This window comes from Ornithodoros turicata, chromosome 9, assembly GCF_037126465.1.
Source record: "Ornithodoros turicata isolate Travis chromosome 9, ASM3712646v1, whole genome shotgun sequence".
NCBI lineage: Eukaryota > Metazoa > Arthropoda > Arachnida > Ixodida > Argasidae > Ornithodoros > Ornithodoros turicata.
In genome coordinates, this window is record NC_088209.1 from 11,583,941 (window position 1) to 11,606,351 (window position 22,411).

General features: G+C 47.2%; 1 protein-coding gene across 1 annotated transcript in view; it reads left to right on the top strand.

The window, feature by feature from the left end:
• The window catches only part of LOC135369307 (uncharacterized), a 161,109-nt gene that overhangs the window by 119,568 nt on the left and 19,130 nt on the right, over positions 1–22,411 (top strand). Inside the window, exon 11 of the mRNA XM_064602904.1 lies at positions 7,560–7,697. Within this exon, the coding sequence (XP_064458974.1) occupies positions 7,560–7,697 (138 nt within the window). The remainder of the gene's footprint in view (positions 1–7,559; positions 7,698–22,411) is intronic.

Below are 22,411 nucleotides of genomic sequence, written 5' to 3' on the forward strand. Positions count from 1 at the left end.
CTGGTCAAACATATTCTGACTTCCAAGTGGGTACACTTTCAAGGATAATTTCAAACCACGTTGCTGACCAAGTGGTCTCACTTTGGTCCATTTTTGGTGACAAGGTGGTTCCAGTTTAGCCCACAACGGCTCTGGTCAAACATATTCTGACTTCCAAGTGGGTACACTTTCAAGGATAATTTCAAACCACGTTGCTGACCAAGTGGTCTCATTTTGGTCCATTTTGGTGACAAGGTGGTTCCAGTTTAGCCCACAACGGCTTTGGTCAAACCTACTCTGACTTCCAAGTGGGTACACTTTCAAGGATAATTTCAAACCACGTTGCTGACCAAGTGGTCTCATTTTGGTCCATTTTGGTAGTGGGTACGCTTTCAAGGATAATTTCGAACCACTTTGCTGACCAGGTAGTCCCATTTGGTGAACTTTGGTGACCAAGTGGTTCTTTTTGACCTACTTTGGTGACCAAGTGGTTCTTTTTGACCTACTTTGGTGACCAAGTGGTTCCAGTTTAGCCCACAACGACTCTGGTCAAACCTACTCTGACTTCCAAGTGAGTACACTTACAAGGATAATTTCAAACCACTTTGCTGACCAAGTTGTCTCATTTTGGCCCATTTTGGTGACAAGGTGGTTGCAGTTTAGCCCACAACGGCTCTGGTCAAACCTACTCTGACTTCCAAGTGGATACACTTTCAAGGATAATTTCAAACCACGTTGCTGACCAAGTGGTCTCATTTTGGTCCATTTTGGTAGTGGGTACGCTTTCAAGGATAATTTCAAACCACTTTGCTGACCAAGTGGTCTCATTTTGGTCCATTTTGGTGGTAGGTACACCTTCAAGGATAATGTCAAACCACTTTGCTGACCAAGTGGTCTCATTTTAGTCCATTTTGGTGACCAAGTGATTCTTTTTTACCTACTTTGGTGACCAAGTGGTTCCAGTTTAGCCCACAACGGCTCTGGCCAAACCTACTCTGAGTTCCAAGTGAGTACACTTTCAAGGATAATTTCAAACCACGTTGCTGACCAAGTGGTCTCATTTTGGTCCATTTTTGGTGACAAGGTGGTTCCAGTTTAGCCCACAACGGCTCTGGTCAAACATACTCTGACTTCCAAGTGGGTACACTTTCAAGCATAATTTCAAACCACGTTGCTGACCAAGTGGTCTCACTTTGGTCCATTTTTGGTGACAAGGTGGTTCCAGTTTAGCCCACAACGACTCTGGTCAAACATACTCTGACTTCCAAGTGGGTACACTTTCAAGGATAATTTCAAACCACGTTGCTGACCAAGTGGTCTCACTTTGGTCCATTTTTGGTGACAAGGTGGTTCCAGTTTAGCCCACAACGGCTCTGGTCAAACATACTCTGACTTCCAAGTGGGTACACTTTCAAGGATAATTTCAAACCACGTTGCTGACCAAGTGGTCTCATTTTGGTCCATTTTGGTAGTGGGTACACTTTCAAGGATAATTTCAAACCACGTTGCTGACCAAGTTGTCTCATTTTGGTCCATTTTGGTAGTGGGTACACTTTCAAGGATAATTTCAAACCACTTTGCTGACCAAGTAGTCCCATTTGGTGAACTTTGGTGACCAAGTGGTTCTTTTTTACCTACTTTGGTGACCAAGTGGTCCCAGTTTAGCGCACAACGGCTCTGGCCAAACCTACTCTGAGTTCCAAGTGAGTACACTTTCAAGGATAATTTCAAACCACGTTGCTGACCAAGTGGTCTCACTTTGGTCCATTTTTGGTGACAAGGTGGTTCCAGTTTAGCCCACAACGGCTCTGGTCAAACATATTCTGACTTCCAAGTGGGTACACTTTCAAGGATAATTTCAAACCACGTTGCTGACCAAGTGGTCTCATTTTGGTCCATTTTGGTGACAAGGTGGTTCCAGTTTAGCCCACAACGGCTTTGGTCAAACCTACTCTGACTTCCAAGTGGGTACACTTTCAAGGATAATTTCAAACCACGTTGCTGACCAAGTGGTCTCATTTTGGTCCATTTTGGTAGTGGGTACGCTTTCAAGGATAATTTCAAACCACTTTGCTGACCAAGTGGTCTCATTTTGGTCCATTTTGGTGGTAGGTACACCTTCAAGGATAATGTCAAACCACTTTGCTGACCAAGTGGTCTCATTTTAGTCCATTTTGGTGACCAAGTGATTCTTTTTTACCTACTTTGGTGACCAAGTGGTTCCAGTTTAGCCCACAACGGCTCTGGCCAAACCTACTCTGAGTTCCAAGTGAGTACACTTTCAAGGATAATTTCAAACCACGTTGCTGACCAAGTGGTCTCATTTTGGTCCATTTTTGGTGACAAGGTGGTTCCAGTTTAGCCCACAACGGCTCTGGTCAAACATACTCTGACTTCCAAGTGGGTACACTTTCAAGCATAATTTCAAACCACGTTGCTGACCAAGTGGTCTCACTTTGGTCCATTTTTGGTGACAAGGTGGTTCCAGTTTAGCCCACAACGACTCTGGTCAAACATACTCTGACTTCCAAGTGGGTACACTTTCAAGGATAATTTCAAACCACGTTGCTGACCAAGTGGTCTCACTTTGGTCCATTTTTGGTGACAAGGTGGTTCCAGTTTAGCCCACAACGGCTCTGGTCAAACATACTCTGACTTCCAAGTGGGTACACTTTCAAGGATAATTTCAAACCACGTTGCTGACCAAGTGGTCTCATTTTGGTCCATTTTGGTAGTGGGTACACTTTCAAGGATAATTTCAAACCACGTTGCTGACCAAGTTGTCTCATTTTGGTCCATTTTGGTAGTGGGTACACTTTCAAGGATAATTTCAAACCACTTTGCTGACCAAGTAGTCCCATTTGGTGAACTTTGGTGACCAAGTGGTTCTTTTTTACCTACTTTGGTGACCAAGTGGTCCCAGTTTAGCCCACAACGGCTCTGGCCAAACCTACTCTGAGTTCCAAGTGAGTACACTTTCAAGGATAATTTCAAACCACGTTGCTGACCAAGTTGTCTCATTTTGGTCCATTTTTGGTGACAAGGTGGTTCCAGTTTAGCCCACAACGGCTCTGGTCAAACATATTCTGACTTCCAAGTGGGTACACTTTCAAGGATAATTTCAAACCACGTTGCTGACCAAGTGGTCTCACTTTGGTCCATTTTTGGTGACAAGGTGGTTCCAGTTTAGCCCACAACGGCTCTGGTCAAACATACTCTGACTTCCAAGTGGGTACACTTTCAAGGATAATTTCAAACCACGTTGCTGACCAAGTTGTCTCATTTTGGTCCATTTTTGGTGACAAGGTGGTTCCAGTTTAGCCCACAACGGCTCTGGTCAAACATATTCTGACTTCCAAGTGGGTACACTTTCAAGGATAATTTCAAACCACGTTGCTGACCAAGTGGTCTCACTTTGGTCCATTTTTGGTGACAAGGTGGTTCCAGTTTAGCCCACAACGGCTCTGGTCAAACATACTCTGACTTCCAAGTGGGTACACTTTCAAGGATAATTTCAAACCACGTTGCTGACCAAGTGGTCTCATTTTGGTCCATTTTTGGTGACAAGGTGGTTCCAGTTTAGCCCACAACGGCTCTGGTCAAACATATTCTGACTTCCAAGTGGGTACACTTTCAAGGATAATTTCAAACCACGTTGCTGACCAAGTGGTCTCACTTTGGTCCATTTTTAGTGACAAGGTGGTTCCAGTTTAGCCCACAACGGCTCTGGTCAAACATACTCTGACTTCCAAGTGGGTACACTTTCAAGGATAATTTCAAACCACGTTGCTGACCAAGTGGTCTCACTTTGGTCCATTTTTGGTGACAAGGTGGTTCCAGTTTAGCCCACAACGGCTCTGGTCAAACATATTCTGACTTCCAAGTGGGTACACTTTCAAGGATAATTTCAAACCACGTTGCTGACCAAGTGGTCTCACTTTGGTCCATTTTTGGTGACAAGGTGGTTCCAGTTTAGCCCACAACGGCTCTGGTCAAACATATTCTGACTTCCAAGTGGGTACACTTTCAAGGATAATTTCAAACCACGTTGCTGACCAAGTGGTCTCACTTTGGTCCATTTTTGGTGACAAGGTGGTCCCAGTTTAGCCCACAACGGCTCTGGTCAAACATACTCTGACTTCCAAGTGGGTACACTTTCAAGGATAATTTCAAACCACGTTGCTGACCAAGTGGTCTCACTTTGGTCCATTTTTGGTGACAAGGTGGTTCCAGTTTAGCCCACAACGGCTCTGGTCAAACATACTCTGACTTCCAAGTGGGTACACTTTCAAGGATAATTTCAAACCACGTTGCTGACCAAGTGGTCTCACTTTGGTCCATTTTTGGTGACAAGGTGGTTCCAGTTTAGCCCACAACGGCTCTGGTCAAACATATTCTGACTTCCAAGTGGGTACACTTTCAAGGATAATTTCAAACCACGTTGCTGACCAAGTGGTCTCACTTTGGTCCATTTTTGGTGACAAGGTGGTTCCAGTTTAGCCCACAACGGCTCTGGTCAAACATACTCTGACTTCCAAGTGGGTACACTTTCAAGGATAATTTCAAACCACGTTGCTGACCAAGTGGTCTCACTTTGGTCCATTTTTGGTGACAAGGTGGTTCCAGTTTAGCCCACAACGGCTCTGGTCAAACATATTCTGACTTCCAAGTGGGTACACTTTCAAGGATAATTTCAAACCACGTTGCTGACCAAGTGGTCTCACTTTGGTCCATTTTTGGTGACAAGGTGGTTCCAGTTTAGCCCACAACGGCTCTGGTCAAACATACTCTGACTTCCAAGTGGGTACACTTTCAAGGATAATTTCAAACCACGTTGCTGACCAAGTGGTCTCCCTTTGGTCCATTTTTGGTGACAAGGTGGTTCCAGTTTAGCCCACAACGGCTCTGGTCAAACATATTCTGACTTCCAAGTGGGTACACTTTCAAGGATAATTTCAAACCACGTTGCTGACCAAGTGGTCTCACTTTGGTCCATTTTTGGTGACAAGGTGGTTCCAGTTTAGCCCACAACGGCTCTGGTCAAACATATTCTGACTTCCAAGTGGGTACACTTTCAAGGATAATTTCAAACCACGTTGCTGACCAAGTGGTCTCACTTTGGTCCATTTTTGGTGACAAGGTGGTTCCAGTTTAGCCCACAACGGCTCTGGTCAAACATATTCTGACTTCCAAGTGGGTACACTTTCAAGGATAATTTCAAACCACGTTGCTGACCAAGTGGTCTCACTTTGGTCCATTTTTGGTGACAAGGTGGTTCCAGTTTAGCCCACAACGGCTCTGGTCAAACATATTCTGACTTCCAAGTGGGTACACTTTCAAGGATAATTTCAAACCACGTTGCTGACCAAGTGGTCTCCCTTTGGTCCATTTTTGGTGACAAGGTGGTTCCAGTTTAGCCCACAACGGCTCTGGTCAAACATATTCTGACTTCCAAGTGGGTACACTTTCAAGGATAATTTCAAACCACGTTGCTGACCAAGTGGTCTCACTTTGGTCCATTTTTGGTGACAAGGTGGTTCCAGTTTAGCCCACAACGGCTCTGGTCAAACATATTCTGACTTCCAAGTGGGTACACTTTCAAGGATAATTTCAAACCACGTTGCTGACCAAGTGGTCTCATTTTGGTCCATTTTGGTGACAAGGTGGTTCCAGTTTAGCCCACAACGGCTTTGGTCAAACCTACTCTGACTTCCAAGTGGGTACACTTTCAAGGATAATTTCAAGCCACGTTGCTGACCAAGTGGTCTCATTTTGGTCCATTTTGGTAGTGGGTACGCTTTCAAGGATAATTTCGAACCACTTTGCTGACCAAGTAGTCCCATTTGGTGAACTTTGGTGACCAAGTGGTTCTTTTTGACCTACTTTGGTGACCAAGTGGTTCCAGTTTAGCCCACAACGACTCTGGCCAAACCTACTCTGACTTCCAAGTGAGTACACTTACAAGGATAATTTCAAACCACTTTGCTGACCAAGTTGTCTCATTTTGGTCCATTTTGGTGACAAGGTGGTTCCAGTTTAGCCCACAACGGCTCTGGTCAAACCTACTCTGACTTCCAAGTGGATACACTTTCAAGGATAATTTCAAACCACGTTGCTGACCAAGTGGTCTCATTTTGGTCCATTTTGGTAGTGGGTACGCTTTCAAGGATAATTTCAAACCACTTTGCTGACCAAGTGGTCTCATTTTGGTCCATTTTGGTGGTAGGTACACCTTCAAGGATAATGTCAAACCACTTTGCTGACCAAGTAGTCCCATTTGGTGAACTTTAGTGACCAAGTTTTTCTTTTTTACCTACTTTGGTGACCAAGTGGTTCCAGTTTAGCCCACAACGGCTCTGGTCAAACCTACTCTGACTTCCAAGTGGATACACTTTCAAGGATAATTTCAAACCACGTTGCTGACCAAGTGGTCTCATTTTGGTCCATTTTGGTAGTGGGTACGCTTTCAAGGATAATTTCAAACCACTTTGCTGACCAAGTGGTCTCATTTTGGTCCATTTTGGTGGTAGGTACACCTTCAAGGATAATGTCAAACCACTTTGCTGACCAAGTAGTCCCATTTGGTGAACTTTAGTGACCAAGTTTTTCTTTTTTACCTACTTTGGTGACCAAGTGGTTCCAGTTTAGCCCACAACGGCTCTGGCCAAACCTACTCTGACTTCCAAGTGGATACACTTTCAAGGATAATTTCAAACCACGTTGCTGACCAAGTTGTCTCATTTTGGTCCATTTTGGTAGTGGGTACACTTTCAAGGATAATTTCAAACCACGTTGCTGACCAAGTGGTCTCATTTTAGTCCATTTTGGTGACCAAGTGATTCTTTTTTACCTACTTTGCTGACCAGGTGGTTCTAGTTTAGCCCACAAACATGAGGACACATACACACTTGTAAAACAGAAATGTCATGTTTCGACTGTCTTCATTTGATTGCCAAGTGTTCATTGCTCGAATGCTCTGCTCTGTCCCTCCTCTCCATGCACTTTGCCTTCGCCTAGAAAGCATCATGGGGTTTGCCCAAGCCATTAACGTCATATCAGTATCGAGGTAATCAGCCGTAACATGTTGCACTCTTCCTTGGTTGGTAATCCTTCTCCACTGGTACGCAATGCGCTATACGAGTCGGAGCTATAGCCCGTCTAGATATGTATTCAGACTACAAATTTTGGACATACAAGAAGATAGAATATGCAGAATATGCTTTATATCTTTATCTAGCGAGTCTTGCACTACATGTCTACTTCTGATCCTTCCTTCCGGCTGTGGCCTGCAGTCTTGTGCTGACAAACATTTTAGCAACTTTATTTAGAATTTAAAATCATTTCGACGCTACAGCCTGCAAACTGGTGCAGGAACCTTCGTTGTGATTCACCAGAGAAACGAATGAACGACAGGAAGAAATTACATTGTCACAAATCATCAGAAATGCGGTAGTGTAATAAAGTATTAACAATAAGTCAATATGAAGTTTAGTATTGCTCGTTTTCTGGTAGAAGGATATACCGATAATGTGTGGCAGCCACTTTTGAATGATAAATCTTTTGTGCATGTATTTTTACAGGCTAACACAGATACGGAACTGTCCGACGTGGATGCAAGTTACAGATGTCACACCAGTTGCATGCACCCAGTAGGAAAATTAGTGCATCCATCTCCGGCACCCGTGGGAACGGTGAAGAGTGCGACGTCCGAGTATTGGGTAAGCGTCTCCACACAGGGTCATTCTATGCCAAACGCCCCATCGGTGACGCTCGACCCTCGTCGATTTTGTTACAATAATTTATACGAATTTAGTACTTGGAGAAAATATACTAATACGAACTTTTTCGCCGCCATCGCGAATTAGTTAACCCGAAGCGTGTGTTTAAAGTTGTCGCGAGTTGAGTGAGGCCAGGAGACAAGAGTCGGCAAGTCGGACCAGACTATTAGCGAATTCCACTGGTCGTTCTGGTGCACCGTAGAGCAGTGCAACACCCTCGCCACAATGAGGGGCGCTCTCCGCCAGTGCAACTACACTAATCCGCCCAGCGGAACATCCGAGAGGGTGGTTTCAGTGCAGCGGCGCTGCCCCAAACAATCTTCAACGCCACCTATGTTGGCAGCTGTGCCGTTGACCAGGCAGGCAACATTGGTCAACCGCGAAAACCGAAACCGAGAACAGCATGGACGGTGTGTATCAACTGTGCTTGGATAATGACGAAGCGCAGCGTTTGCTTTTTTCAATGTGCAGCACAAATGGTAAGTTGAAATAGCTGCATTCTCTACTTTTCGATATCTGTAGCGTTATGTAGCGTATGTTATGTAGCGATATCTGTAGCGTTATGTAGCTAGTTTTGCGTCCTGTCTCATTCGAGCACTAGGAACACGACGATACGTCATACATAGAGTTCGTTGTATATGTTGTTCAAATACGCCGATCCTCCTTCGCTACTACTACAGCTATCTCTGCTGCTGTCACTGCTTTCGGAATCCTCAACGAGACCGAAAACCACTTCCATTTCGTCCGCCATGTTCATTCGAAAGAGGAGGAGGGACCGTCCGGAAGCGGGCGCACTCCCGTGTTCCGGTCTCCACCGCCGATTTTCTCCGTGCAGGCAGAGTTGCACTGGTGCTGCACTCGCCCGGTGTAGTCGCCCCGTAACGACCAGCGGAATGCGATGCGCTTTGCATTGAAACGACCAGTGGAACACGCGCGCGCTGGCCAGTGCAGGTTTTTCTGCACTAGAACGACCAGTGGAATTCGCTATATTTTAATGACCGCTCTGGCCGGTCGCTCGAGTGGAAGAAGAACTAAACTAGCTCGCATCTCGCAAGCGCGAGGTGGCAGGCCAGAAAAGGGTCATGTGGCCAATGGCGATGGTGGTGCAGCTAGTGCTGCTACATCATCCTCCCTCCCCTGGAGAAAGATGATGCTGAAGCTGTAGGCTGGACAGTGGGGTGCAGATCCCACGATATGTGCTTGCTGGAAGCTGAGCGCACTGGAAAAGGTCGAGATGCGGCTGAGAGGGCGGCTCGATCATCATGCTGTGCGGAAGGCTCGTTCGAAGAGTCGGAAGAAACTTCCAGCTGGGTGAAATGCGCCAGAGATGAGGGGTCTAGGTGAGCGGGCTGCAGCCTATCGATGGAAATGTTGTCCTCGCGACCATTAAGCTGTACACGGTAGAACTTGGCGTATCGGTGGAGAACTTGAAAGGGGCCGTCGAAATGAGGCTGAAGAGGCTTACGAACGGCATCCTGGCGAACAAAAACATGTGTACAGCTTTCAAGCTCGGGGCTGATGAAGGGATGGCTACGAAGGCGTCGTCGGGTTGGGGAAGGGCAGAGCTGGGACATTGTCAAACGAAGTTGGCGAAGGAATGACGATGGCTCGGCTGCTTCGGGGCGGACAGGATGGAAGAATTCTGACGGCAAATGCTGTGACGTCCCGTAGACGAGTTCTGCGCTGGAGGCGCCGATGTCTTGCTTGAGGGCCGTCCGAATACCGAGCAGCACTGTAGGAAGAGCGGCGAACCACTGGGTACGCTCACGCGCGCAGGAGAGGGAGGCCTTAAGGTGTTGGTGAAAACGCTCAACGAGCCCGTTTGCTTGGGGGTGGTATGAGGTGGTTCGTATCCGATGTGTGCCGAGGGTCCCGAAGAGCTGGGTGAACAGCCTGGCTTCAAACTGGCGGCCGCGATCTGTGGTAAGGGTAGCAGGCACACCAAAACTGGCTATCCAGCCGTGCAAAAAGGCTTCGGCAACGGTCTCGACGGTGGAATCGGCGATGGGAATTGCTTCTGGCCACCTCGTAAATCTGTCAATGCATGTTAACAGGTATGAATGACCATGCGACGGAGGAAGCGGGCCCATCAGATCGATGTGCACGTGCGAAAAGCGGGCGTCAGGGAGCGGTAAGGCTGCTAAAGGTGCCTTGTTGTGCCGGTTGACTTTCACACGTTGGCAGACGAGGCAAGCGCGGGTGCATGCCCGAACGTCGGCGTTCATCGATGGCCATAGATAGCGGGTGGTGAGCAGCTTCTGCGCAGCGCGAATACCAGGGTGGGCTAGAGCATGCACGCTATCAAAGACAAGGCGACGGAAAACCTGCGGAATGAACGGCCTGGGTCTGCCCGTGGAGATGTCGCAAGTTAACTTGAGGAGCGATCCGGGCACAGGCACCTCTTCAAGAGAAAGAGTGGTGGCAGAATCTCGCACTTTCCAAAGTTCTTCGTCTGACTGCTGCACCTCGACGATCTTGGAATAGTCCATCGTCAACTTCGGAAAGGTGACAGCATCGACGTGCATCCTGGACAGAGCATCCGCTACAGGGTTGTCGGTTCCGTTCACGTGGCGAATGTCGACGGTGAACTCACTTATGAAGGCCAGCTGCCGGGCTTCACGGGGAGTGTAACTGTCGGCAGCTTTGGAGAGGAACGCGTAAGTCAAAGGCTTGTGGTCTGACAGGATGTAGAACGTTCTTCCTTCGACGAAATACCGGAAGTGGCGGATGGCTAAATAGGCAGCGAGCAGCTCACGGCCAAACGCGCTGTAGCGGGACTGCGCTGGAGAGAGCTTCTGTGAGAAGAAGGACAAAGGTCTCCACTGCCAGTCGATAAACTGCTGCGAGACACCGCCAACAGCATGGTCAGAGGCGTCAACCATGATGTTAGTTGGCGCGCCGTGTTTCGGGCAGACGAGGACAGTAGCGTCTGCCAGGGCTTGCCTGGCAGCAAGGAGGCGGTGTTCGCTTCTTCCGTCCACGAAAACGGCGTTCAGGATGGCGTGCCGCGCAGCATGTCGGTCAGAGGTCGCAAAATGCGCGCACAGCTGGGAATAAATCGTCGATAAAAGTTCACCACTCCCAAAAACTCTCGCAGCTTACGCAGTGATGTTGGCGTTGGGAAGTTGCGCATGGCAAGAACTTTGTGGTCGAGAGGGCGGATGCCGTCACTGCTGATTAGGTGCCCGAGGAACTCCAGCGATGGCTTGCCGAACTCGCATTTTGCGGCGTTCACAACAATGCCAAACTCTTGGAGCTGCTGGAAAAGCGCGCGAAGGTGGTCTTCGTGCTCCTCGGGGGACCCGCTGGCAACGAGGATGTCATCTATGTAGGTAAACGCAAAGGGGAGGCCGCGCAGCACCTGATCCATAGAACGTTGGAAGGTCTGGGCGGCATTTCGCAGACCAAAGGGCATCCTGAGATATTCGAACATGCCGAACGGTGTGACGATGGCAGTCTTGGAAACGTCGGAGGGTTCTACTGGAATCTGATGGTAAGCTTTTACCAAATCAACCTTGGAGAACATGGTCATGCCGTGGAGATTGGAGGCGAAATCGTGAACATGCGGGATGGGGTAGCGATCTGGCACAGTAACCTTATTAAGGGCTCTGTAGTCGCCGCACGGCCTCCATTCTCCGCTCTTCTTCGGCACCATGTGCAAGGCTGATGACCAACTGCTGGAAGAAGGCTGTACGATTCCAAGCTGGAGCATGTGTTCGAATTCCTTTTTCGCATGGTGAGACGCTCGGGGGCCAGGCGACGAGGACGTGCATGCACGGGTGGACCTGTAGTGACAACGTGGTGAGTCAATGTGTGCATGACAGGCCGCTCGGTGTTACATAGCTTCAAGAAGGGTGGGAACTCCTGCAGAATGGCGGAGTATGGACAGTTTCCAGCCTTGAAGCGGGCGATGCGGCTGCACACTGAATGGCTACAGGGAATGCCGTTGACGCGAAACCGGGTTTCTGCATCCCAGGGCAAGCGTTTTTTCATGTTCACCATGAGACCGAATTGGCTCAGAAAGTCTGCTCCCAGAATAGGGTACTGCAAGTCAGCCACAAGGAAAACCCACGCGAAGGAGCGACGGAGGCTCAAGTTGAGAGTGAGAGAATGCTCTCCGTACGTCGCAATCGGTGTGGAATTAACAGCTTGCTGGGTGCGGGACGTTGGCTTGCGTGGTGAACGAAAAAGAGAGGACGGAAGCATACTGACGTCAGCGCCGGTATCAACAAGAAACTTTAGTCCGGAATTGTTGTCAAGAACAAAGAAGAGGCGGGAAGGACGAGTGCCAGAGTCACCAGCCGCCATCTCTAGTGACTGGCTCGGGGGTTTCCCTGGAAAGTGCATGGTGGTATACAGTTGCGAGCCTTGGTGCGGAAACGGCGATGATACCAGCAAATCCCAGCTGGAGATGGGGAACGTCTCTGCGCGAAGCGGGATCGGCGTGGAGACGGAGAAGGACTGCAGCGGCGGAGGGCTGCGACCTCCAGCTGCAGGTTGGATATCTGTTCCGCGAGCTGAGAAAGGTCCACTGCTTGCGACGAGCTGGAACAAGTAGCCGTAGGCGGAAAAGGGGGGTGCGGGGCAACAGCTGCGATCTGCGGTGGTGCCATTTCCATGACCTTGTCGGCAAGGTTGGCCAGGTCGTTCAGGCTCATGGTGCCAGCAGCGGCTAAAACCATGCAGACATTGGCCGGCAACCGCTGGAGGAATCGATTACGGCGCTGTCGGGACGGTCGCCGAGCAGTTGGCGCATACGCCGCAAGAGCTGAGAAGGCGCGCGATCTCAGAGTTCCTCTTGGGTCAGCAGGCGCTGGAATCGCTTTTGCTCCGACATAGACGTCCGGCGAACTAATTCAGTCTTGAGCACGTCATAAGGTGACTGCGTCGGTGAGGAGGCAACCAAGTCGCGCACATCGGAAGCATCAGTAGGGGAAAGTGCGGCAACGACGTGGTAGAACTTCGTCAGTTGGTCACTGATGCGACGAGGGGCGAATTGCGCCTCAGCTTGCCTGAACCATACGACGGGATTGGCGGCCCAAAACGTCGGCAGCTTGAGAGCGACGGCGGAAACTTGAGGGGGGGGGGGGGCAAAAGGGGCGCCGCAATAGGGGGCATCGCAACGTTCTGTTGCTGAGGTCCTGACTGGCGGAAAGTGGCCTGCTTGTCGTGGGAGAGGGCCAGTAGCGGAAGCGGGTCCAGTGGCCATCACGTCCGGGTCACCTGTTGTCGCGAGTTGAGTGAGGCCAGGAGACAAGAGTCGGCAAGTCGGACCAGACTATTAATGACCGCTCTGGCCGGTCGCTCGAGTGCAATAAGAACTAAACTAGCTCGCATCTCGCAAGCGCGAGGTGGCAGGCCAGAAAAGGGTCATGTGGCCAATGGCGATGGTGGTGCAGCTAGTGCTGCTACAAAGTTATAGGGTTAGCCTCTGACCAGTCTAGCCTCTTCGATGCCGTAACCACGACAGAGCGACTTGCAGGAGTAAGCATTATTTTACCTTTCCGTCAGCTGTAAACGAAGCATTTCAAAGACCGAGTATTTAAAAAAGCGGACAAATGTAATCGTTTTTCCATGACAATTTTTTCACATTTCCAATCGATCACAGATGTATTTCAAGTATATAGCCCCTTCAAAGAGTAAGAAAAGCATAGTGCTGCTCTAGTTAAAAGCAGCTGAGCTTCTACTGAACAGCAATCGGTGACATTTAGATTTCACACGCACGTCTTGGTGTATGGCTGTATATTCTTCTATCGATGTTACATGACACAGTCAACCTAGCACAATATCGAATCGCATAGACATTTAAATTAAGTCGGTCCAAATACCCTGTGAGGTCGACGGTGAGGCAATGCATAGTTTCATGCCCAAGAATTAGGGACAAAACGTAAAGCAGGCTTTACCTAAAGAGGCTCCCATAGGGCCCATGTATTCCGGGGCGAAGAGCGCCTGCTACATATTCTGCTGGCAGCGCTTTGCACTCGTTCTCTAATGGCATCTTGCCTCTGACAGGACAAAACTTTTGAGCCATTTTTTGGGGCATGAATAGTGGTATATTCAAGGTTCCATTTGGGTTGCAAATTTTCAACCTGTAAGGCTGTCTTCCATCACCGCCCGAATGCGTTGCGGCGAAGCCAACATTCAAGGTCACGAGCAACCAGAGGTTTGGGAAATGGTCCAGCGCAGAAGAGACTACGGCAGATAAGAAAGAAAAACAATAACTAACAATACGGGGAGCAAAGATTTGAGTGTGACATCACGTGGTAGGGGTATAGGATATAAAAAACTAAAAGCTTGACAGCTGTTTGTAGAACTAACGTCGTCGAGGCTGTTATAAGGAGCAAACGTGTGTACATCATGGCTGTGACGAAGTCTTTTGGTATCTTCTAAACTGTGAGCAATCAAACAAAACATAACATAAAGGTGTTATCAGAGTGAACGGCACAACAACAATAAATAATGACGATGAGATGGGGTGTTTCACTGCGGTGGTGCGGTACCCTACCCCACTGCACGTGGAACATTATGTGAAGATGAAGGAAGGATGCAAATACAAGAAAGAACTAAAATGAATGGCATGTACTACTTTGCACAGGAAAATGTGATATGAGGTTCTACGATGTGCTAGGGTTGTCAAATAAACCACTTTTATCGAGGATAGGTTCATAATTATAGACACCAATGTGTCGGTCATAGAGAATACTGATAAATTGTCGTTGATAATGTTTGGTATCTGCGTAAAGTGTGTTGTTCACAGAGCTCGAAGGAGCAGACGAAAACTCAAGAATTCTAAGTATGCAATATGATAAGCGGAAGGATGAGTTGAAGAAAATTCTGAGTAACTCGTCAGATGACAAAGGTTTCTGCCATAGCTGTCCTATAACACTTATATCTTGCCCTATATCGACTATATAAGTATATCACTCCAGGACAATTAATCTTAACATGAATCTTAACGGTGAACTCGCGTAACGTCATCTTGCAATCCGACGCCAACATGAATGATTTAAAGAGGAATGTGACATCCTATAGCTGCATCATAAATTGTCTTCAGGTATTATTATGCCCCCCCCTCCCCGTCAAAAAAGGCAAAAGAGAAGAGAGCAAAAAAGAAGAAACAAAAACGAAACCGCAGTCTATAGAAAGTGTTTGGAAAAGACTACTAGGCACAAATGAACAGCAACTCGGAGTTTCAGAATATCTAGGTCGGTTTTATCGTTCAGTTCCATGCGCGTGCGTACATGGTTGTACTACTTCCCTCCTTTTACACGCGTATCCGGAGGTTCTCTGCACTGCCGAGCCTTCAGCCTTCAGATTTGTTTTTGTCCTCTAGACGACACCATCTACGACACCGCGACATATTCACGCCAACATTCACTCAGCGTATAGATCTATTGTGCCTCAAAGTACCTTGTTTCCACAAGCAAACTGAAGGTTGCTAGGTTGCTAGTTCGTTAGGCACACTTTAGCCCGCCAATTTTAGTCGAATCTTTTATTGGTGTATGTCTCTAATTTTGCAAGCGTGTCCCTTGTTTTGTGCGCTATTTCATAACTATGATTGTACATTCAGCCTACTCGAACGAGCCTCGAATTCTTCCGGAAGTCAGTATGGAAACACATGAGGGTACACAGGTTGTTATTTGTTAGGTGCCACAAATTTGATTAAAAAACTATGAGAGCCCTGGACGCGCCGTTTGGGCGCCTAACATAGCTGGCCTCTAGGACATCTTTCCTAGCCGGTCGCATCAGTGTCGAATGGCTAACTAAAGTCGTATACGAACTTCATTAGCTTTACTAATTTTCGAAGGTAAGAGATTGACACAATGACAGCATCGAATCCTGTGGAGTCACTGGTAATATTACCATTTTCAGGACAAAACGAAACAGCTACAGCACGGGAATATGGCACGGAAATAACGGCAATATTGTGGTCATTGTTGTTTCCAAGCTTCAACCGCATCTTGCTCTTTCCTCTAAATGCGAAGAAGAAAAAGTTCACAGCGTGCTTTCTCTCTCACATTTAGGGAAAAGGGCAAAAGAGCGCCTAAAGCCACGAAACAAGAATGACCACCGCATTGCCGTTACTTCCGGGCCATTTTCTCGCGCCATAGCTGTTTCGATCTTTTTTTTTTTTTTGATAAGTAAAAAGTTAATTATCGAATTTTAGTTAATTTCTCATCGAACACTGATGCCACCGGCTAGGAAGTAAGTTCGCCGGGCCACGTCTGTTAGTCGTCCAAACGGCATATCTGGGGCTTTCATAGATTTTAAAGGGTTTCTGACCAGGACGTGGTTAATATTTTTGTTTGTAAGGATATCGAAGCTACATGGTGCCTCCAAGTTACAATTGAAATGTTTCGTCTCTGCAGAGCTCCGAACTATTCTAAACAAGGAGCCGAAAAGCGGTTTCACTTTCAACCCTCAACTCGTCCGATAAGCGCGAAAGTCTAGCTATAGACGATATGCAAAACGCAGCGCCCTCTCGTAGCGCGCACGGAAACCTCCGGAATTCCCCCGACATGTCTGAGGCTCCTTCCCCTACCGGACCCATACACACGACTCACGTCCAGCTGTTCTATTGCGTGGCTTGCCTCACAGCTGTGCTGTTTCACTATGTTATTCACATGGTGAGACGAAGGGATCAAAAGGGAATGCAAGCAAGGCGAGAGTGCTTCTTAATGCCTTGGTGCATTGGATCGTGATGATTTCGATTTTAGGAGAGAGAACTACGTTAACATAGTGGAATGCTGCTGTTTAATGCCATCCTATGACATGTTTAGACAGTACAATACAATCCATTTAAGAACGATCTAGTGCACCGTAAACTTTTGGTACAAAATAAAAGCTTAGTACGATTGCGGCAAGTATGGATGGTCAATTATCCTAGAACTATCTATGGCTCTGGACACTATCGATGACTTATAGTTACCGATAGTTTTGTATCACTACTACGCGTTACCTTGGTAGCTTTCTATCTGGCTTCTTCTTGAACGTGAAGACTGATGGCACAACAAATTCATAGACACCCCGTTTTCCATTTGGTACGTTTGTGACAAAATCAGTCTCTTTGAAGTGCCGTGAACAAACCTTTGCTATGTCAGCATTGAACTGCATCTTTCTCTTCATGGCCAGCAGTCATTTCTGTCTCAGGGAAGCTGTTGAAGGTGACTGTAAGGCAAGCATGAAGTGTCCTCGCAGTAAATGATTGAAACAGTCAGAGACCTGGTCTGGTAGATAGTCACATGAAATACAGTGCAACCAAACGTGACAGTTATGTCGGAGCTGGTCGAATAACGAAAACACCGACTCACCGAGCTGAGAAAGATCACAGTTTATACCAGTGCGTAACGGTGAGTATCACAGCGGGTTTCGTAGCAACAACTGCAATCGCACTAAGCCTTTATTTCGTACCAAATGTTTCTGCTGTATAAAGTGCACTAACAAGTTCTCAGATTATGCTGTACTAAACTGCATACATTTCTCCTAGGATGAGATAACAGCGTCGTTCCACTAGGCTATAAGGTAATTTTATTGTCTAACCTATGTCACCGCGCTCAAAGCTTTCGATGCAATAAGGAATATAGACATTTGAGGCTTTCTTACGTGGTTTACATTCCCCTTTGAAACCCGCGTCTCATAGATAGGACATTGAAACAGCACATGTGAGAAGCATGACAGGCGACAGAAGTGTTGTATGACAGTCGTTTGCATTGTTCGGGCCGGGTGGGTGGGACGCCTCATGGCGGACTCAGGCTCCCACAGTTTGAGATAATTCAGGCAACACTGGGCATGCCCCCCCCCCCCCCCCACGCACACAAGTGTTCCTCAGGCGTCAGGTCACTACCGCATTCCAGTTCTGAACTCGGGAGACTGTTCGTACGTAGGATACTTGTGTCGGGAAACATCACAACACGCGCTGAGTCACTTTGACACACGAACAAATCTGCGACTTCTCTTTGAACAATGCGGTTATACGGTGCCGTCAACTGACATCGTCAAGACGCCGCTGCCACTTCTCTATCTTCTCTGCTCATAACTGCCCGTCAGACCCATGACCAGACCAGGGGAATGAACGTGTAGTATATTTCTATTGTTGGGAAAAACTCACGTGACCTCTGACGTCTGGCCAATCGTTGCGCCTCGGTAGAGTAGTTTTTTGCTTTGTTTTATTTTGTCTCCCTGGGTGACGGGCGACGTAAAGCGACGCTGCCGAGGTGTTCTTTTTTTCCTTTCCCCTCTGTTCTCTCCCCAGCTTTGGCGGTTCTGGATTTTCGTTCGCATTGAGTGAAATAAATAAAACGCGGAAGCGTTGGCTCTTTCTGTTGCACAAGGTGCTTTAGTTTTGGGGATTGGTATTTCCAAATCACACATATGCAGTCCTCTGTATCTGTGCCAAACACAAACTTTACATGAACATAGTTTCTGAAGTTCGAGTAATATGCCAAAGCAACTTCACATTCACTGTTAGCTGATATGTCTCACGTGGAAGATTTCACAGTAGATCAGTAAATTCACTGCACAGGCACACGCATTCACAAATCCAGCACGACAGAAAACATGTCCATATCCATTTGCTGCTTGTGTAGTGTCACATGTCAAGGCTGACCCGTCACAAAGGAACCTGTCCAGCTGCTAAGCCGAAAGATGATGTTCCAACCACTCAGAGTGGCATATCCATTCTATTGCGTCCATGCAGATGCTTTTCTGAAGAAGATATGAGTTGAGCAGTATCTAGTTGATACCTGAGCAAGAAAGACCAGAACAAGTATCAGAAAACGTGAAAACTAAAAATTCTATCACATTGTGACACTCTTTGTTTTTAGTGCCTTGATCTTCGCTTTTGGTGACAAGCTCGGTGATGATGTTCTCATTTATTCTTTCAAAGCGTTTCAAAGCGTCGAGGTTAGTGTAGTTTCCCTTTCTTTTATTAATAACGCGTCCTGGAGTAGCCAGTCCCGAGTGGCTCGAGACTACCATCTCCATTTTTTCTTTTAAAATCAATCAATCAATCAATCAAAAATTCTATCGGCCGAAATGTTGCGTATATGCCACAGGTGCGGTGCTATGCTATGCTATGCTACGCTAAGCGGCAGAATGGAATAGGAACTGACTTACCTGCCATCGAGTGGAAAAACACAGTATTGATCCTTCTTGAATCGTTGTCGCGCCAAGCAAGCGAAGCAGACCTGCCTTCCACTTATCTAGCACTGAATTTACTTGCAGAAGTACCCAAGAGGATTCGAGTTTTGCAGAGTCGGTATCGACGGGCACTAAAAACCATCCAAAGCGGTACCGGCAAAGATGCTTTGCGTGCGTCCCCGCTGCACCATATTTCGAAACTTTAAGGCGAGCTTCTCCGGCACCCCAGACACGGCGGTGCCGGCTTACGCGCGCCACGAAAAGGTTAAAATTTCAAACCGACCAATGAGCGCTCGCATACCAGGGGAGCGGCCGCAGGAGCCAATGGGATGCTCTCGGTAGAGAACTCGCGCTTCGACGTAAAAATTTTGACGTTTCATGACGTTTGATGACGCGAAAGGCTCGCAGCGCCTCACTTTAGTCCGCAAAGGAACTCGCGAGTTTCATCCCCTTGGCTAGACTGGCCCACGAAAGAATGCTCTTTTGAAACTTTGCCAACCAATCGCGGAGCGCGCAATCTCCTTCGGCCAATGGCTATCAACTATGATGCCTGACGGAGTAGTACCACTAGTTTGTGACGTACAAACATTTGTTAGAGCCGTGAAGAGGGGGAGCCTGGCGGAATGTCGGTAGGTTCCCGGGAGTGCTACGAGACGACACTAGGGTTTGCATACGGTTTTGCATCGGTTCTCCCTAGTGTATGACGTAAAACGCCCGCGACGTTCATCGGAGGAAAGTTCACACCGGAAGTTCGGGTGGTTTCCGTAATTTCCGTATTGCTGGGTGCTTTTTTCAACATGGACGTCGAAGGAGAAAGCACAACGGAATCAAGGGTGCACCTTTTCAGACACCTTTCAGCAAGTGAGAGGGAAGTGCTGCTTCGTGAAGCAGAGTTCGGAAGCCTTGCTCTTGAAATGTTGAGTTGCGAATCCTCAAGCTCATGGATAGCGTAATGACTCTACGTTCCGTGTGATCACCTAAAGAATATGACTTCGTAGTACATCATTTGCAGACGCACTTCGTTCCATGCGATCAGTTAATGCATACGTGCTCGTGTTGCATCGTTGCAGAATCACGCTCGTTAATCACTGTCAGCAACCTCTCCGGTAACGTAATCACACTTGGTTTCAAAAGGAGGGCGAGAACCACTTTCCGAAATATGCTTTCCTGTGGAAGAAAGGGAACCAGCTGTGCGCCTTTCATCGTTTGCAGAGAGGTGACCTTTGTTTGCGACAGAACGACAGCGAACAAAAGACACATGTTAAGAAAGAGAAAAAAATGAAACGAGTTGAAAAGAAATCATAATGTCTTCAAGGTGACTAATTATTATGTGCATATTTACATATATACAGTTCAAACACATTTTCGGAGACTGTATGCTCGCTCCTGCCATATACATGATAATGGCTGCAGTATGTATAAATAATTTTGTAGAAGGCTGAAGAAAGAGGCAGGTTTGGGTATGGTGAATGGGCACGAAATAAGATACTGTTCCCCAAACTGTGGGTTGAGAGTCCCGCAGGACGGCCGCAGAAGCAGTACAGGAAGCATTTAGGCCTTCAGAAAACGGACAGAACTGCACATAACTATCTACAGGCTTTGTATTCTGCTGCAGCAATTGAGTGCAAATGTCACGTTAGTGACCTTTATATTGTGTTGAGTTTTCTACGTGCTGTCCAGGACACTGGTACCTATAAACAGTTATGCCAAGGGTTTTGTATTATACACCTTTTTTGCATTTTGATTCCCTTGAAAAACCATTGCACAACGGCTATTATGACCCAGCTTCACCAACCTGTTAACACCTGAACTGAGATGAGCGGTCACTAAACCTGAATTTAACGCTGAACTGTGCTTCACTAAAAGAAGTTATTGTTACTGAAACATTCATCACATCGCTGACCAATAGCTGTAAAAAACAAAGTTTGTGTTAAGTTCAAGAATTAGCAATGACTGACCGTGGTTCAATTAACCAGAGTTGATGTAACTGGGCTTACTGAAGTCACTGAAACATTAATCAAATCACCAACCCAAGTTTCTAAAAAGAACTGGGTGTTAACATAAAGTTTAAGTAACCAGTGATGGGCGATTGTAGGCATTTTAATTACTGCCTATGTAGGTGCAGCATAATTGCAACTGATTCAGAAGAAGTAGTATAATTTTTGCCAAAAATACTCCAGAAGCCGCGAGACGGCATAACTGGACAAAAAAGTAGAGAACTCCGACTTAACGTAACAAAATAACAAGGTTTACTCAGACGTTTCGTCCGTCACGCGACAGACATCATCAGTGCCAAACTGAATGAGAGATTCCACGACCGGTCGCTATTTAAGGAGATGGGAGTATTGTTCGGGAAGGGGGCCATGGTTTTTATTACAAACCGAGGGGTTACCACATATGTGCCAAGACTCATGTGTTCTCATCAGTGAGAACACATGCGAGTGTAAGACGCATTGTAAACGCGTCATTAAATCTTAGTTAAATACGGGAAGTTGTAGCCCTGAGTCCTTGCCACGCTGTAATGTTGATGTAGCTCTCAGTGCTTTATTTCTACAATGTGTTAAATTTTTTTAGTGAACAGGTACATCAGAATGTTTTGCGCTGTCGTGCGTGCTATATGTGAATGCTTCGTTCGCTTCTGCATGCATGAAGAAGCAAATGCAGAAATGTAAACAACACATGTGTGCGTCAACAACAAGTTCCAACAAGTAAATTGGGCGAGCATACACTGGGCGCTGTGGAATAAAAGGCCAACTTCGCATTTGAGAAACATGTGTTTTCAATTCACCTGCGTTTGTAGTGGACGGCGAGAAAACACGCGGGTTCCTAAAGCTATTGCTTTCGACTCAATGACAAGGAAACCGCTGTCACCCGAGCCCCCCAGGCACTGAAAAGCGCGCGAAATTCCACAGACGAGCAGACAACAAGTGGGGAGGCGATTTGAACAACAATTATGAAACTCACAACATTCTCTGTAATTGATACTATTCACTATTTCCCATTATGTAACTTCCGAAACAAATTAATACACCAAATGAAAGACGTTTTATCGCACCATTATAAAGAATATGCGCGTGCACCAAGCGTCCGGTGCTGAGAGTATCGTCTCTGAGTCACGGCGCGGAGAGAAGGAAAACCACCATGTCTTAAAAACTCGTTGTTGGTCATCCCTCGTCTTTCGTCTGACGGGAGAGGCGAGAACGAACGACTACTAAAGACCACACGGGAGAAACGTGAACAACCCGGCCCTGGTTACGCGGGAAAGTTTCTCCGCAGTGGCTTCCAGAAGGCGACACCTCTGCGCATGCCCGCTCGTTGCTCGCGCCTGCACAGCGGTGAAAGTGCCCCTTTGTTTGCAGCCTTCACGTTGTTAGCGGTTTCCCTGGTAGCGTTACATTTTTACAGACGGTTTTATTTAACTGAGATTACAAACGATGACAAAACAGATTCATTGCCGGAGCGCGTACACCCATTGTTTTTTATAGAGCCGGAAGTTCTTCTCTGTCTCTGACACT